A 17,080-nucleotide genomic window follows, 5' to 3' on the forward strand; every position below is an offset into this window, starting at 1 on the left:
GGTGTGTCCCGCACGCACCGTCGGTCTTTTCAGCTGGGCCCACGCCTTTTCGGCCGAAAACCCGCCGGCCAAAGGCAGTCGCCTGCTGGTAGGGAGAGTTATTGCCACTCACGAATGGAGTGGCAATAGACGCAGGAGACGTGAGGCGACGCAACAGTCGGGGTCCGTCTGTGTCAGTTCTTTGTTGTCAGATTGTTGTGTCCGGGCCTTTACATCCAAAACAATAAAATAACGTACCTTCATATTACTGAGCCAGCGTGTAGACTTAATAACTTCTTGGGTGCATGTGATGTGAAGTGAAGGCAGGAGAGAAAGTAAACTGCCTTAATCTGATGCACATACACGGTTAACACCCTGTAGGCCTAGTTCATACTGCAGACACTGAACATTAGAAAGAGTCCCATATTTAGCATACTATTCCACTGAAGATTTTTAACCTGAAATGTACCTAGAGCTGCAGTGTTTGTTGTGTCCACAGGGGGGCAGCAGAGTCCCTCATATGTTTTACAAAGCAGCTTGGCAAATCCAAAGGAAAATCCCGTCTCTTCTCTTAGCCTTGCTGCTTCTTCTTTGTTTTTCTTTAGAACACAATACTGCACGCTTTGTTGTATTAACTATTTATTAAGGATTAGAAACATGAAAAACATACCAAAAGCCTGTGAAAACATGAAACAATCGTACACACTGAATAGCAAAAGACGTGTACAAAACATTGATAATACTAAGGCTAAAGTAGTTAACCTCTATAAAACCTTAATGAACAAATTCCTCAGCAGTCACTGAGGTTGGCACCATGCTAGCAGAGCATTTTCACATGTAGTGGTTCATATTGTGCTTGTGTGAGCAGACACCTGAGCTTTGAGACAATGTTATACACATGAAAGTTGGAATGTTTGGCTGCTGGTGTTTCACCGTTTGTATGTGTGCATTCTGGTGCATCATGTCTGCAGTTTGAGAGAGTGTGATGAGTTGTCCCAGTTCTTGTTTTCTGGCTCCAAAACCAGGTGATGTGCTCCTCCTCTGGATTTGAATGTGCAGAGGCAAGGTGGATGATAAATGGATGGTTAATCTATTATTATAAAAAGTTAGAGTCATGGTGGACATATGGCTGGATAGATTAGACTATGACAGATGTTTGTACGTGTATGGAGGCTTCGTGGAGGTCAGGACAGAACAGGCAGAGATCTGGTGCTGACCGGGCTGCACTTCACTCTGGATGGGGATGGAGAAGGCTGGGTGAGGTGGGGGGAGGAGGGGGAAGGATGGAGGTGTCCACCCTGCTCTCTCCCTGTCCAAGAGCACTCAGAGCCCAGGGCCTGAGACCGACCTCTGGGCCTGCGTAACTCAGGCGGGGTGGAGGAGGAGGAGGAGGAGGAGGGGGGGAAGCTTGTGTACCGGGAGGGGGAGTGATGGGAGGGTGGGTGGCAGGAACTTGGAGCAGAATGACGGCTGGGTGAGGGGTGGTGGCCGGGTGAGGGGTGGCGTCCAGGTGAGGCGTGCCTCCCAGACAAGGCTTCGCGGCTGCTGTGTGAGTGCTCCCTGCTGTGTTTGGGTGATTTATGCACCTTGGGTGTTTTGGGCGATTTGGGCGATTTGGGCATGGGGTGAGAGGAGGAGTATGAGTTGCCGCTCTGTGTGGGAGGGGCGTGGATGGGAGAGGTGGAGTCTTCACTGTTGGGAACCTTGTAGAGGAAGACGTCATATTGAAGGGGCGAGCCGGTCTCTGAGTGGAGCTTGGCCTCTTTGGGGAGGAGCACCTCCAGGCCAATTGTGACTCCATCCTGATGTGGAAATATAAGTAGGATGCAACAATGTAGGAACAGTCACACAGGCAGAAATAATCAAATTAACATTTATAAAGTAGCTTTCGTTCATTTGAAATAGCTGTAATAAAGGCACAGATTAATTAGGCATGGTATTAGAATAGTAATATAGGTGTGGATGAATTATGAGACACTAAACCCATTGGCACATACAAATTGACTCAAATCTGCAACAATTGATCTTTTTAGTCACTTGGGGGCAGTGGAAACAAGTGAACACATTACTGATATGATAGCACCTTTTCAGTTGAGATGACAACAGTTGCCTATATACACATCCAGCACATATGGAGCAACATTAGCATTCATTTGAAGAAATTGTGTCAGATATTACTTATCCTATAAGCTCTGTTTTTTCATTTAAATCAAAACCCAGCCTGTTCTGAGTGGAAGAATAGAAAGGTTACATTTTAAGCTCTTGTGGTGCTTTCTTCATTTCAAAGAGCTGTCCGTGGTGCTGAATGAGCCCACGGTAACCATTGTGTGGTGTAATCTGTGAGCAGCCTACTGTAGCACAAAAGCAGGGTCAGCGGTGCATTCAGTTATTATTAGCAGGGGAGCAGTTGGGCAGCAGTTAGCTTCATTATGAGCAGACATGCAGAAAGAGAGAGAGGGAAAGTAGAGCTCACAGCAACACACAGGGACAAGCTGGATAAAATTAAAAAGATTTATTCCAACAACCTTGAATAACAATCCTCCATGTATACCAAAAAAAGTACAAAAGAACCTCAAGTACATTAAATATTATAAATCACATTGAAATCCAAGACACGCGTGTGTTATATATGTATATAGATTCAAATATCAACTCAATTACTTTGACCTCATGAAATCTAAAAGTATCCACCTATAAGCAATGTCAAACACCAATATTCCGCAAGTACAGATTCACTTGATTTCCACTTACTTCTTTTGCAAATATTACTTTTTTCAGACACTTTTTGTCGATAACAACAATGCATGCGGGCAGAGAGAGACAGTAAGGCGGGGCAGGCAGAGGCGAGGGGAGGGCTTGGGTAAACAGGAGAGGAAACAATGAGGGAGCGAGAGTTCATTGGTCAAAGACCAAGGCAGGGCATCAGTAGAGAGGAAAGTCACTCATTAGTTGGTCCAAGCCAGAGATTTTAGTCCAGCGTAAGAGGTGAAAGAGGAAAGAAAGGAGGCGGCGGCGCCACTATGTGAACAGCATTGGCATAGCAGCCTTGTAAACAGGAATGTTGTGCTTCTCAAGGTGTATTCCAAAATGCATGTGCTTTTGTTTTACATTGTGCCTGATTGAAATACATATAATGCACTTTACCACAATATATAATAATTCTATCCATGCACTTGTGTGTGCTTTAAATATTTTGGTCCGATTTTCCGGCAGCACACTTTGAAAGATGCTGATATTATACTAGGTTGTTCTGCAGCGAGTTTACCTCTGCATTTTCCTCTGTGTTGTTAGGGGTGTGGCCCGGGTCGTGGGCGACAGAGGTCGGACGGTTGTTCTCGTGTTTGGGGGAGTGAGAGTTGAGGATGTTCATTGAACCCTCTTCCTTGGCTTGGGCGGACTTCGCTGGGTCTTCCTGCTTCTGAGGGTCATCCTGGGGGGAGAGTTTATTACTTTTCATACACACTCACCCACAAACACATCTTAATATGTTCACACCCAGACACATGGGGCACAGGTAATTAGGCAGCAAGATTCATGTGTGTCAGCTCTTCGTGATCTTATCTTCCCTTCTTGCATCTCTCTTGTGTTTCACATTTTTATTTATGCCATGAAGATTCAGGTAGTATTTCTTTTTATTTTCGCTGGACTAGATTATCAATTAACAGGAAACCCCACAGCTGTGCGGATATACTGTGTGCAACATTACCTGCACAAAACAGAAGGAGTGCATGAATACGTTTTGTGGCGAATAAGAAGTAAGCTCCTGACCAAAAGGGTCATCTTTTTATTTTTAAAGCACTTTTAAATGGCTAAAACAGTTTGAATGTGCTAAAAAATAAGATTGAAATGAAATGTACTTAAAACATGCAATAAAGTCATGTCCAAAGGAAACATCTCCGCAGAAGCTCATCCCCATACTAAAGATGATACTGTGTTCGGACTGAACCTGCACCTATAATGCTAAGACCTTTATTAAAATGAACCAATCATGTCTCAGCATCTGAAAAGATACCAATCGGATCTCTGACATTAAAAAAACTGCATTGCAGACCATGTGTCTGCAGGGGCTATTTAGCCTCTAGACCTGACATTTAGAGCATCTGGGAGTCACGGTCACTCATTTTTACCCACAGCACTGAAATGCCAGCAGAGCTCAGAGAGTACGCTAGTAATAAACAAGCAAGGCACAGTTTGATCTTGTCATTAAGGCCAACCAAGTAGGGCTAGGACTAAAAATGAACACATGATTTCAAAAAAATCCATCACTGTGTGCTTGTGTTAGTGCTCTTTTTCAGAGATCTATGTTTGTATGACGACACAACTGGTGTCTGTATGTCTGCATGTGTCAATTTGTAAAAGAGCAAGCCATCGATTGATTAGCATGTCAGACATCTGAAGGTCATGGGCACATCAGGCAGAAAGTAGGGCACCATTGATCAGTCACAGCGGCTACTGATGGACAACACTCACTAAACGCCCTTTCACACCAGAGACAACAAGCTAAAAGGCTTAAACTCATGGGGGCAACATTTCTTTCATCTGTTGATCTTGTCAACTTGATATGCTGTTTATATTTAATCTGATTATATCTACACAATCTCCATTGTTTATTGAGATGAAGAATGTAACCACGCATTACTGACCCTATACATTGGCTTAGTGACCCAGTAAGCAAGTGTGATTGAGGAACAACGAACAGGGGCACACAAATCTGCCCCACAAACACAGAAACATAGATGGAAAATAACTCATCAATGTGTACAGACTCTCACACACACACACACACACACACACACACACACACACACACACACACACACACACACACACACACACACACACACACACACACACACACACACACACACACACACACACACACACACACACACACACACACACACACACACACACACACACACACACACACTGCTACAGAAAGCAGCTGTTACAGTAGCACTAAATGCACAGCCATGGGAAAAGAATTGCGTGGAAAAGTGGGAAATGAAGCACAGGGACCCTAAAATGGCTGTCTGAGCTTTATGGGCACAGGAGCAAAGCCAGCAGATAAAACAAAATGGAGGCCAGGCTTTCTCATCGAGTTACTCAGGAAGCTGCAGAGGTGCACAGGTAAGAGAGGCAGCTAATGTGGGAACTTGCTATTTAATCATACAGCTGTGACAACATAATAACTCTGAACAACTCGTTGCAGGACTCATTGGGAGGAGGTGATACATCATTTTAACTTACAGTGCACGTGGAAGGCAGCTGATATCAGATGCAGAGAGAGTTTGGGGAAAGGATGTTTGCAGTTAATGGGAAAATGTGGCCTCTAGAGGTTGCACAGTGGGTAAGATCAAACAAAGCCAGAAAGGGGAAATTGCTTTGGGGCAATGCGGTCATTTATGCTATGCTTACCTGCAAGTTATTATAGGGGTATCTGGGTTTATATTCCCAGGTATAGCTGGCTGTTGATGGCCTCTGAGGGGATTGGTGTGTGTGAAAAACATTAAATACACAAATACTGTACATTCAAAATTCCCAATGGGAATCCCAATGACAAGTAACTGATTTAACAGGGCGTTAAGGGGATTCAATGTGTGCACAACACTAAAAGCTTATTTGGACAAGAAAGATGGCCATGCGCAGAGACAAACAGACAAACTAAGACATGTACAAAGAAAATGTTAGCGGGAAGACACAAAACATGGTCGATGACATCATGAACAGATGGAGAAAATACATTTTAGATGAAGATGGGACTGCAAAGTTAGACTAGGATGAAAGGAGAGACAAAGGTGAGTAAACCTGAGGAGAGTAGGGGCGTACCTGACAGATAATGTTGTCATAGTACGCCAGGTTGTGAGTGTGAGCTTGGGGAGCAAGCGGAGGGGTGTCGCACAGTTTCCTTACGTTTGGCTGCGAGCCGTCGGCCATGGTGGACACGGAGAGGCCGTCTGTCTGTGGCTCGCTGCTCTGTGGGCGGTATTTACTGCAGCAGGGCAAGAGAGAGAGACATTTGTGTCATTAATATTACCATTTAAAAAGTGTTTCCTTTTGCATTCTGTGCATTTGTATCTTTCCATGTCCATGTTTTCCCTATGTTGCTCTGTACAGCGGGAATCTGGGGTTAAAACCTCAAAATATATATTATCTCAGTCTACAAACAATTTTGTGGATACCTAAGACAATTAGATTCTAGAAGCACTTACATTACGGCTTATGATATGATATATAATATTATTTGATTTGACTCATTATATCATAAATTGAACTCCATTCTCACCTCCCAGTCACACACCTGCGTTTGCGAAGGCGGTTGTTCTCGTTCTTGAGGCGGTGCAGCTTCTTGGCAAAGCACACAATGATCATGAAGAGGAAGATGAGTACCACTGAAGCCACGCCCACCAGCACGCACATCACCTGGAACTCTGTGATCGCCCAATCACAGCGTGTGCCTTTGTTCCAGATGTACTCCTGCACATTGCACCTGGATGCAAAGTAGCAATATGTTTTGATCATCAATGTGACACTTTACGGTCAGGAAACAAGCAGTAAATAACGTCCCTTCCCTGACCTGCTGTATAAATAAAAGGCCAAAAGTCAAGAGATTTAATCAGAGTGTGTGTGCCCACTGCACTATCATGTTTAACATATGTATAGCCACATCATGTAAGCCAACGTAAGAATGTAAAATGGTAGCCTGTCCAGAAAAGCAGGGATTCTGCCTGCAGCCAACCCCTAATGAGATCAAAGGCTAAGGATAAGTGCGTGCATGTGTAAGTGTGTGTGTTTCTTGTCCATATTCCTGTCTTACGCTGTCCAATTGCATGCAAGTGTTTGTGTCTTGGAAGTGTGTTGGCATGAGTGAGTGTGTGAGCTGTTGCTCAGCAGGTATAATGACATGACCAACAGTTTACCACCATGCTTACACTGAGTCTGCTGGATGACAGATGGTGCTATCAAGGCGTAGTGTATGTGCACTTGGAGCATGTGCACTTGGAGCATGTGTGTTCCTCCCTGACCTTACTGTATTTTCGTTATACGATCTATGTGTGCATACTGTTTGTGTCTACATCAACTGTCACCAGCCAATGAGCAAATATACACACACACACACACACACACACACACACACACACACACACACACACACACACACACACACACACACACACACACACACACACACACACACACACACACACACACACACACACGTCTTTTATCACCCGGCACCCGCCTTCCAAACTGAGCTAATCCTTTAGCAGCCCTGCTGTGATCTTGATGAAACATTGACACATTAAGCCGACCTTCTATCCAAATGTATGTGTGCGTGTGTGTGTGCGTGTGTGTGTGTGTGTGTGTGTGTGTGTGTGTGTGTGTGTGTGTGTGTGTGTGTGTGTGTGTGTGTGTGTGTGTGTGTGTGTGTGTGTGTGTGTGTGTGTGTGTGTGTGTGTGTGTGTGTGTGTGTGTGTGTGTGGTGTGTGTGTGTGTGTGTGTGTGTGTGTGTGTGTGTGTGTGTGTGTGTGTGTGTGTTTTCAGTGTATGTACGCTTGTTAGAAGTGTCGTAAATATTTTCTTTTGTGCTGGAATGGGAAATCATCCCAACAAGATCATTAAAGAGGGGAATATTTGTAGCGCCGAACAACCCCTAAAAGCCCCTGCTGCCTATGCTGTAAAGCTTAAACTGCTTACTTGCAAATGCTAGAAGGTTTTTTCTCATTCATTATTACTAAATATGAATATAAAATGTAAGACTGTGTCATAATTTCTACAATTTACAGAAGTACCAATACAAACAAGTGTATGCCTTTTTTCTCACCTGCAGAAAGCTCCCATGCCTGCCACCACGGTGCAAACTCCTCCATTGAGGCAGAAATTGGGATCAATGTCACACTGAGACACACAGACTCCAGGTCCAGAGCGCACATAGCCCAGCCTGCAGCCGTCAGCCCCCATGGCGCCCCCTAACCCTAACCCATCACCTGTGTCTGGCGCTGGCATGGAGGGAGCTGGTATGGAGGGCTCCACGTCAGGCCTCACATTGTCAGGAACAGCAGGAGAACCAGCAAGGAGCGGATTCTCATCTTCCATGTCAGGCGGGGGTGAAGGGGTGGGCTCAGGTTCTGGGGTGGCATCCAGGGCTGAGGGGTCGTTGTCAGGGGACAGGTAGTCGTAAAAGTCAGAAAGCGTCCAGGCAGTTGGGTCCCCTCCTTTTTGCTTCTGGGGTTGAGGGGCTTTGGCCCAATCCAGAGCACCGTCAGCGGGCACAACCTCAGGCGCAGGGCTGTGAAACTCCACGGTGATGACTTCATCAGACATGGGGTTTCCCGGCTGGTCTGGCCCCGCGCCTCCGGCAGTCAGCTCCTCCCCCACAGGCGGGTCTTCATCAACAACGTCTAGGTGGGCATGTTTATGAGAATGGTGATGTTTGGTGGAGCTGAGTGGGAGTTTAGCCCCGAGCCCGATCAGGTGGTCCCTCTCTGCTGAGTCATCACTGAGCACCATCCGGGCGTTCAAGGCCTCCTTGTTGACAGATGATTGGTTGTGGTGATGATGGTGCCTTGACAGAGAATGCCTCCCTGTCAATCAGACAAAAAAGATATTAAAGAAGCGATTTTAAGAGTTGGTCTTCCATTAAGTTGGGGAATCATACGAGGAGTGTTACAAAATGAAACCAGAGGCTCAGGTGTCAATCATCGGTCAAGCTGCAGAAACGCTTTAGTTCCAATCTTTTTATCAGACCCTATCTACCTGATTAGTTCCGTTGTGTTTGAAGAAAGTGTCTCTTGAGATTTGAACTTGAGATAAGAAAACTAATTCCCTTTTCGAGGGATATGCAGTACTCCACCTGACATGTAAAGTGACTTTAAAGTATAAAATAACATCATTTTATTAACATAATCTTATTGCATTGTAGGAGTTTGTCTGTTGTTTTCTGTTATTTTATTTAAATGTAGATGACAAAAGGGTAAACAAAGCGTTGTACGCACACAAAGACACACATTATATGTTTTTTTCCAGTTGGCGCTAATCCCAGTGTACTGACTATATTTTGTTTGATAAAGATTGTAGCCCAAGCATGAGGCATTAATGATTTAAATGGATCCCTAAAATATAGTGAAAGATGCCTGAGGCTGTAATAGGCTAGTTTTCTAAGAAAACGCTATTATGTCATTATATCTTTGCGTTCTCACAAGAGATCTGATTTGCTGAAACGTGCGGCTTAGCAAAGAAAGCGTTGTGGTTCACGCTTTAGCGCTAAGTGATTTATTGTCAAAGAAATCAGAACAAGCGCTGAAGACTGCCGTGTAATCAGACTGTAGCGATGTAGGATTAAGCACATTGAGTGACTAATGTGTTCTGGTGACCGAGACTAGGCGAGGATTAGGATTTAGAGCAATAGGTTAGAGGCTGAATGGTCAGGGACTTCTCTTGTACTTGGCAATCTGCAGAGAAAGACCTCATTCAGACCTACAGATCTGTTTAAATTCAAGTGGAGAAGCCAAGTTTCCAAAAAATACCACACCATACATTTTGGGAACAACGTGTCTAGAAAAAAACACGTCATCTTGGGTTTGAATATTCAATATGACTTTAATTGAGAGTGAAAAAGAGTTGTAAGGTGATATAGATACTGTCAGGCAATGTAGAATAAATTGAATATAAACGTTATTAATTCAACGTTTTGTAGAATTCACAAATTCTCTTTCTTGCCAAGACTTAGATCGGAAAATGAAAGCACTCTCATGTGAAGACACAACCAGCAGCCAGTAAGCTTAAACTGGAAACCGAGAGAACCAGCTCACAGGCTCTGTCCAAAGGCAACAAGATCCACATTTCCAGCACATAAAGCTATTTTCCAGCCAACTGTGTTACTTGGAAAGAGCTGGCCTAGCTTTTTTCCAAGGATTTTGCTTAGCTAAACTAACTTGCTGCTGCCGGTAGTTTCATATTTATCGTAGAAAACGTTAGAGCACTATAAATCCTCTCATCTGAATCTTGGAAAGAGAGCAAATATATACATATCTCAAAATGTCAAACTATATATTTGAGGGGAATTGGAAAATAAAGATGGAGAGAAGGAAAGAAAGAAAGAAAGAAGACCCTTCTGTAACACATTTTAGGGAATGTTCCCACATTCGACTGAATTTCAAGAAGCCACTTCTTAAAACTTTCCTGCAAACGGCTTCTCTCCCACCGCCACCCTGAACTCAGTCTGTCCAATCAGATCCCTGCTTCCAGTGTCTGGCACTTCATTCAGTGCTAATACTAAAACCATCTGAACGTGCCTTGAGTCACGAAGACTAGTGGTAGCTGAGGAACCATGAGATCCACCTCACACACACACACACACACACACAGTCACACACACACACACACTGTAGTTGCCATGGTGAGATGTAAAGAGGTGCCATGTTGAAAGGAAGGAGTGGAGCGAGGGAGTTGCAGTGGAGACAGAGAATCCAGTGTTTGTGCTTTCTCTCTCTTGTTTTTCAATCAATCAGCCAGCCAGCAAGTGTTATATGCCAACTCCATCTCTGGGAAAAACCGAGCTGGAATGAGCTCGAATGCTTCCCAGTTTGTGAAAGAGATAGACATGCTCCACCAGCTCAAACTCATTACAACTGATTCAAATTTCATTTAAAGGTTCAATCTGCCAATTTGTTCCCTGTTGACTGTTGATTTATATGCACAGCATCCTGTTAGCAGCTGGCAGTCGTAGCGATTACAAGAGCAAAAGGGAACATGAAGATATTACAAGGGCAAGACGAGCATATTGAAGGCACGAGCCCTGCTTAGAGGTTTCCGTCTTAGAAATACTGTGATTTATGCCTTTAACTGCTGCTCAATTCTCCACCTATAGGCATCATGCTGAGCATGTCACCATGGTAACAAGTTTTACCTGAGGTCACTGTGATTGGCTCGAGTGCAGATTCCCAGCAGCCTTGTCACTTTACCAGCAGGACACTGTTGGAAGTATGTATCATGCACGCTGTTATTGGATGGAGACACAATAGCCCTACTTTGTGAATTTGCACAATTATACACTGTTTGTACCCCAATTGAATTACAACCAACTAATAATTGTTCAACTTGCATGATTCAACCATTATATCCACTTGTATAGTATTCTTCCTCCCCTTCTGTGAACAAAAGGGAGTCAGGGAGAAGCTGGTGATCTGATCTACTGTGACATTTTATCAGCTTTCTAGGGCTAAAGGGCAGATGGACCTCACAGTATGCGCTCGCTCACAGAGACACGTAAACACACACAGTGCACCCAAGAGTCTGGATTTGATCCAAATTGCTTAAAATGGCTATCAAGGACACTGTGCGTATGTTTTGTATTGGTTTCTGAGAGTTGAACTAATCTGTTAATTAATCAATTAGCTGATTATAATCCGAGTCATTGACATCCATTTTAAGAAACCACTTGTCGTGATCTTGTTTCTAAACCAAAGTAATTTAATTTCCTGAATTTTGACTCTTTAAATGTGAAAATGTGCTGCTTTTCTTCACCCCCTTGTAGTAAATGAAATTGATTGTTTGTCAAGTTTAAGATCCTGAAACAATAGTGCTAATTTGTAGTTATTGTCTGTACAAGTTGATAGCTTTGATATAATCATTAAAATGGCAGAACTGCTATGAAAGCAAAATTATAGGTGCAGCTGAAACAATTATAATCATAAAGAAGGCTACTGAGTCTTCAGATTGATTATCCCTATAAGAACTAGGAATATTAAGGCTATCTTCAATTGTCTGCCTTGTGGTCATCTTTTAATGGTCTTAGAGTCAAATAAATACATGTTTCTTCTCACACTTCACTCTAATTCTCCACTGATAGCCAAACAAATGAATGAATCACATCATGTTTTTCGACAGCCATGTGGTCTTTGGGTTTTAAAGTATGACAGAAAGGACGCCTTTCGTATATTTACCGATCAATATGTCACATTGTTAACGCCTGGTTACACATTGAGGGCGCGAGATGAGACGAGGGGGTGGGAGGGGGTAGTAATGGAGGCGCGTGCCCACATGAACCCCGGCGACCCTCCGTGCACGAGCCACCCTGTTGCTGGGCAGCGGCAGCATCTAGAGCTAATTTCTACGTTTCCAAGATTTTTCACATCTCCACTTCTGTCACTGGGAGGAATAGTGAGCCAGACAGGGAAGGGGCTGGTTGTGTCCGATTTTGGTTCAAACACTGATTGCCTCCGTGTCTCAAGGGATGGACAGTAACGAGATGGAGAAAGCAATTGGGGGTGTAGTGTAACAGGCCCGGTTGTCTCGGGCTTTCCCTGAATGTCTGGAGGAATTCATCCTTTCAGAGCCGTAAAAAGGCCTCCTGTAGCCCGGCCACGGTGCACCTAATCCCGCCTTTGTCCTGGCTGTACGCACAACGGAGAGTCGCAGCTGCACAACTGCTCTGTCAAATGTGTCTGCCCCCCTCTCTGATCACCTCCAGACCTGCCTGCCTTCTACATACAGACCCCCATAGACACTAGAGATGATGACATTAAGAACAAATCAGTAGTATTTAATTGTTTCAGGAAGGAGATGCCCCTTCAGACTCAGGATGGACCTTAGATTGGCCGGAGCAAGGGTTCAAGTGTCTTTAATGTTCAATACAACAGCTTGAGCAGCTCAGCATGACAGAACAGGGCAGAAAAAATATCTTTCAGCACTGATCAATTATTGGTCTTTCGAATGCAATTGTAATCCAAATGCAAAGGCTATTGGCATAATACATACTCAAATTCAATTGATTAACAATGCATTTTAAATATTAGAGACCATAGAAAAGACATTTCAAAACCCTGTCAATTCCCACCTGCAATATCTCTCACCAATAAAAACAAGATTATTTAATATTTTATCATGCCCCTGTTTTAAATGCTGCCCCGTGCCGCATTAATGGGTAATTGTCATGATCCATATAATGCAGGAGTGATTTGAATCACGCACGGGCGAACACATGCACACACACACGCACAGGGTGGGACTCCGGTGCAGCGGATTTACCGTGAGCAGACAGCGGGATGATGACCATGGAGATGGTCAGAAGCACCTGCCAGGTGTCCAAACGACTGTCACTGCGCGCCATACTGCTGGCTCTGCCTTTGACACACTGATGCAAACTGTGATCCCGTTCCTCGGTGTGCCGGTCAGATCCGTGGGCTGAACCTCTCCTTACAGCTGATCCTCTAAAGTTCAGATATTGCCCGTTTTCGCCATGTCGCCTTTAACCTCCACAACGTTTGGCCTCAGCTGTGTGCGCGTTTATCTCGGAACCGATTAACTGCTCGGGTTCGGTCCCATTTTACCGAGCAGTTTCCCTCTCCTCGGCACTTTTACCGCGCGCTTTGGGGTCCGTCTGCAGCACCGCGAGGAGCTGTGGTAGTGGGCTACTGCGCGCGACCGGCGTAGGGTCTGCAGACGGGATTTTAATGAGCCGGGTTTGTCGCTGCCTGTCTGTCTGTATGCGATCCGTTAAGCCTTCCCCTAGGCTGCATTGGCGATGCACGGCAAATCACGGCACGGCACGTTGTGCGCGCACAGTGCGTTTGGGTGTCAAAGTGTCAACACACACACACACACACACACACACGCACACGCGCACGCGCGCGCGCGCACACACACACACACACACACACACACACACACACACACACTCACTCGCCAGTGTCCACCCTCAGCTTAGCTGATGAAGAAAGGGGCTGAGTGGGATTTAAGCAGCGTCTGTTGTCACTGCAATTCAATATGTTCCATTTTACACTATAGCTAATGTGTGTGAACATGTCCAAGAATCTCTCTCTCTGGGTGGGTTTTATATGTCAGTGGGTTATTTGGGTGCATGTTGGCCAGCAGAGCAGTGTGTATGCGTGTGCACAGTGGGTGGCTAATCCTCTTACTGTTATACTGTGAAATATGCTCCAGACAATGGCATCTGCTGCTGTATTGCCCCCCTTCTCACCACTAAAAAGTCCTCTTTTTTCCAAATGCCCCCCATTGTTTAACAGTGTTTCTCAATTTCCATTGTATTCTTCCTTTCCCTTTTCCATACGAATCTCTGATGCACACACATTCGTTTTCACACTGCCTTTGCACCACTTGATTTGAATGCCTAGTCTAAATGCCGAATATTGCTTTCACTCCTTGACAGTAAAATAAAAACCTAACACTGCCTGCGGAGGGCTGGCTGTCCATTTCTAAATGGGATTATGTCAAATACATTGTGAAATAATTGAGACCAAATGCTCTGTTCCTATAGTGAAACATTGCAGTTTCACTCATTACTCAAAAAAAATCTGAAGTAAATTGATCTGAACCCCCCACTGTGCCACATCAATGATCCTCCCAAAAACTAAGTCTATACTTTAAATCCTTACCCTCAGTGGAAGCCACAAGAGAGGAAGGGAGAGTGAGTGTGTGATGGGATTCAGTGGATGGACATAGATGGGCGAGTGTTGAAGAGAGGGAGCTGTTGCGATAGGGAAACTGAAAAATGTTCACTGATGCACTGCCAAACAGAGCAGAACGAAATTGCTTCCGCACCCGCCTACCCCCCTACACACAAACACACACACACACACACACACACACACACACACACACACACACACACACACACACACACACACACACACACACACACACACACACACACACACACACACACACACACACACACACACACACACACACACACACACATATCTGCCATGATAAGTACACACAAGCACATCCCATCGTTCAACTCTCTACCTCCTATGGCTATTGAATTCATTCCAGTGTTTGGATTTTCACATATAGGTTAGTTTTTTTAGATGATACTTCGACGAAAGAGAAGTGTTTGTGCAGGATGAACAGATGGATCACACTGAGAACCAGAATGGGAGAATAGCACACCTTAGTCGATGCCAAGATCAGTACGTGCATTTTGTGCTTAGGCCACAACGGGTTTTCCATCCTGTTCCTATGCTGAACAGTGAGGGGTGGACAGGATATCCAAATCTGATCAGGTGCAGTGTCAGGTAGTGTCCAATGTTGCAACGTCCTCTCTAGAGAGAAGAAGAGGCCGATCCCATCTTCAAACACAGCCTTCATCTACACCTATAACATTGTTGTGGTGTCAAATAAGGTCCAGTGTGTGTGTGTGTGTGTGTGTGTGTGTGTGTGTGTGTGTGTGTGTGTGTGTGTGTGTGTGTGTGTGTGTGTGTGTGTGTGTGTGTGTGTGTGTGTGTGTGTGTGTGTGTGTGTGTGTGTGTGTGTGTGTGTGTGTGTGTGTGCCCTCCCTTGCTTGGACCACGCTCATATTTGAACAAGGCTTTCATTTTGATCTCAATTAAACATCCATAAAGATTCAAGACTGCATGTTGCACAATGACGACACAATCACAGTCACAAAAAAAGATTTTCATTGTCATAACTACACTGTAGCTATGCACACATGACAATAAAAGCCTTGAAACCTTGAAAAAAAAATCTCTGAAAAGGTGAAAAAAGCCTACATTTTCTCACACTGCATATTCTTTTTAAGCTGAACCTTTAATCTCATTTCCTGTCCTTATTTTAACTCCCAGTATGGTAAATCAACCAAAAGCTTATTCTCGGTGACTCATCATAAGATTGACAGTTTAAGATGATAACAGGGGAGGCGTCAATTTGCTGGATCGATACAGAAAATAAACTCAAGAGAGCTGTGCTGCCACTAGGTGATGACAAAGCTTTTCAATGATTCAACCAGCAGGGTGCAAACAGACATCTTTACTTTCCTCCAGTGCTGGTTAAGGTAATCAGACCAATGAAAACACCCTACATGTTAATAGTGAGATGCAGATCAGCATATTCACAGACCATGTCAATGTAGCACTGGGCACATCGCATTATTGCATAATATTGTTATTATATGATATGACATTAAACCTTTTCAAGTTTGCAGAGCACTTTGTCAAGCAGTTGTCATTCCTCTGTAAAAGGCATCATTGGAGATGTAGCCTAGTAGAAGATTGTGGCTTCGATATAATGAGATGATGAAAATAAAATGGAATAAAGTAGTATTCAGTTCTGTTTTGTCTTGGAATTTGTATCTTTTCAAATTTGAGATTTGCAAGTTAGCGAAGGTGAAGGTGCTTCATATATATAATTGAGTGATAAAGTGACAGATAGTTTTAAATAAAAAAGTACCCAAGCTTACTATTCCTATGGGATACTATATAGTGCCACTGTCTAATTCATCTAATTATATTCCATATTTGGGGAAATCATGATTTCAATTTCATTTTTTTACATAAGATTTTTGAGTTCAGTGATGTTGATATCAGTACTGCTTAATGGAAAAAGTTACTTTGTGTTTTATTGTCTGCAAACCTAAACAAAAAAGGTTTTTACTGTGTATCATCACTTATTGGATTAAGGCAGATTTAAGACTGTAATTCTAAAATGAAAGTGTGTTTCAAGAAACACCCAAAAATTGCTTTTATACTGATAACTTACCGTGAGAGGAATCAATTCGACAAGACAAAGGTCATATCACAGGAGCCAAGTAACAACTGGTCAAACAAACAAAAGGATTTGCTCAAGATGAGGAATCTAATCCAATTGGAAGTCCAGAAGAATGCAATTTCTGTGTATAAATATGTCTACTACTCTATGGCTATGCTGTCACCGGTCAGTGAATAAATCGGAAACATGCTTCTTTCTGCTCAAATTAAGGTTTGATCTTGTGATCTTTTGGAGAAATGCGGCTTTGAAAGCAACACATAGTTCAATTTCATGAAGTTGTGATAATAAATACTAATCTCTCTGAACTGCCCAAAGAGCTTACAGAATAAGTCTGTGTTTACCATGTTTTCACCCATATTGTTTCCTCAATAACTTATTGAATCTAGTTTGTAACAAATTAGTCAAGTCATACATTGTATATGAAAGTTTTGAAGCTAGATAAGAAAAATGTATTTCTGTATCTCCTCTTCAAATGTCTTACACGTCGTTCGGTTTTTACAAAGATGGTCATTGGAGTGATTGCGCTGAATGTCACTAACGTGCTCAAAATAGAACGTTGTGGATTCAATGCAATTTAATACTCACACTT

At 43.6% G+C, this 17,080-nt stretch overlaps 1 protein-coding gene across 2 annotated transcripts; it reads right to left on the reverse strand.

The window, feature by feature from the left end:
- Positions 1-660: 660 nt before the first annotated feature.
- On the reverse strand, positions 661-13,644 carry cspg5b (chondroitin sulfate proteoglycan 5b). 2 transcript variants are annotated; one of them, XM_034093865.2, is made up of 6 exons: positions 13,009-13,644; positions 7,805-8,564; positions 6,281-6,469; positions 5,893-5,971; positions 3,245-3,409; positions 661-1,781 (listed from the first exon to the last, which is right to left on the reverse strand). In XM_034093865.2, exons 1-6 carry the CDS (start codon positions 13,088-13,090, stop codon positions 1,164-1,166), a joined length of 1,893 nt encoding a protein of 630 aa, XP_033949756.1. In that variant the 5' UTR covers positions 13,091-13,644; the 3' UTR covers positions 661-1,163. The 2 variants fall into 2 exon arrangements, with proteins under 2 accessions (XP_033949756.1, XP_033949755.1); XM_034093864.2 differs by having other exon boundaries at positions 6,266-6,469; positions 13,009-13,642.
- Between the last annotated feature and the right edge of the window lie 3,436 nt (positions 13,645-17,080).

Source organism: Pseudochaenichthys georgianus, chromosome 11 (genome assembly GCF_902827115.2).
Source record: "Pseudochaenichthys georgianus chromosome 11, fPseGeo1.2, whole genome shotgun sequence".
In the NCBI taxonomy this organism is placed as follows: domain Eukaryota; kingdom Metazoa; phylum Chordata; class Actinopteri; order Perciformes; family Channichthyidae; genus Pseudochaenichthys; species Pseudochaenichthys georgianus.

Coding starts and splice junctions, on each gene's coding strand:
- cspg5b (XM_034093864.2), bottom strand. CDS start 13,090: ATGGCGCGCAGTGACAGTCGTTTGGACACCTGGCAGGTGCTTCTGACC. Junction 8,565..13,008: donor CATCCCGCTGTCTGCTCACG/GTAAATCCGCTG, acceptor TCTGATTGACAG/GGAGGCATTCTCTGTCAAGG. Junction 1,782..3,244: donor ACACAGAGGAAAATGCAGAG/GTAAACTCGCTG, acceptor TTTCCACATCAG/GATGGAGTCACAATTGGCCT.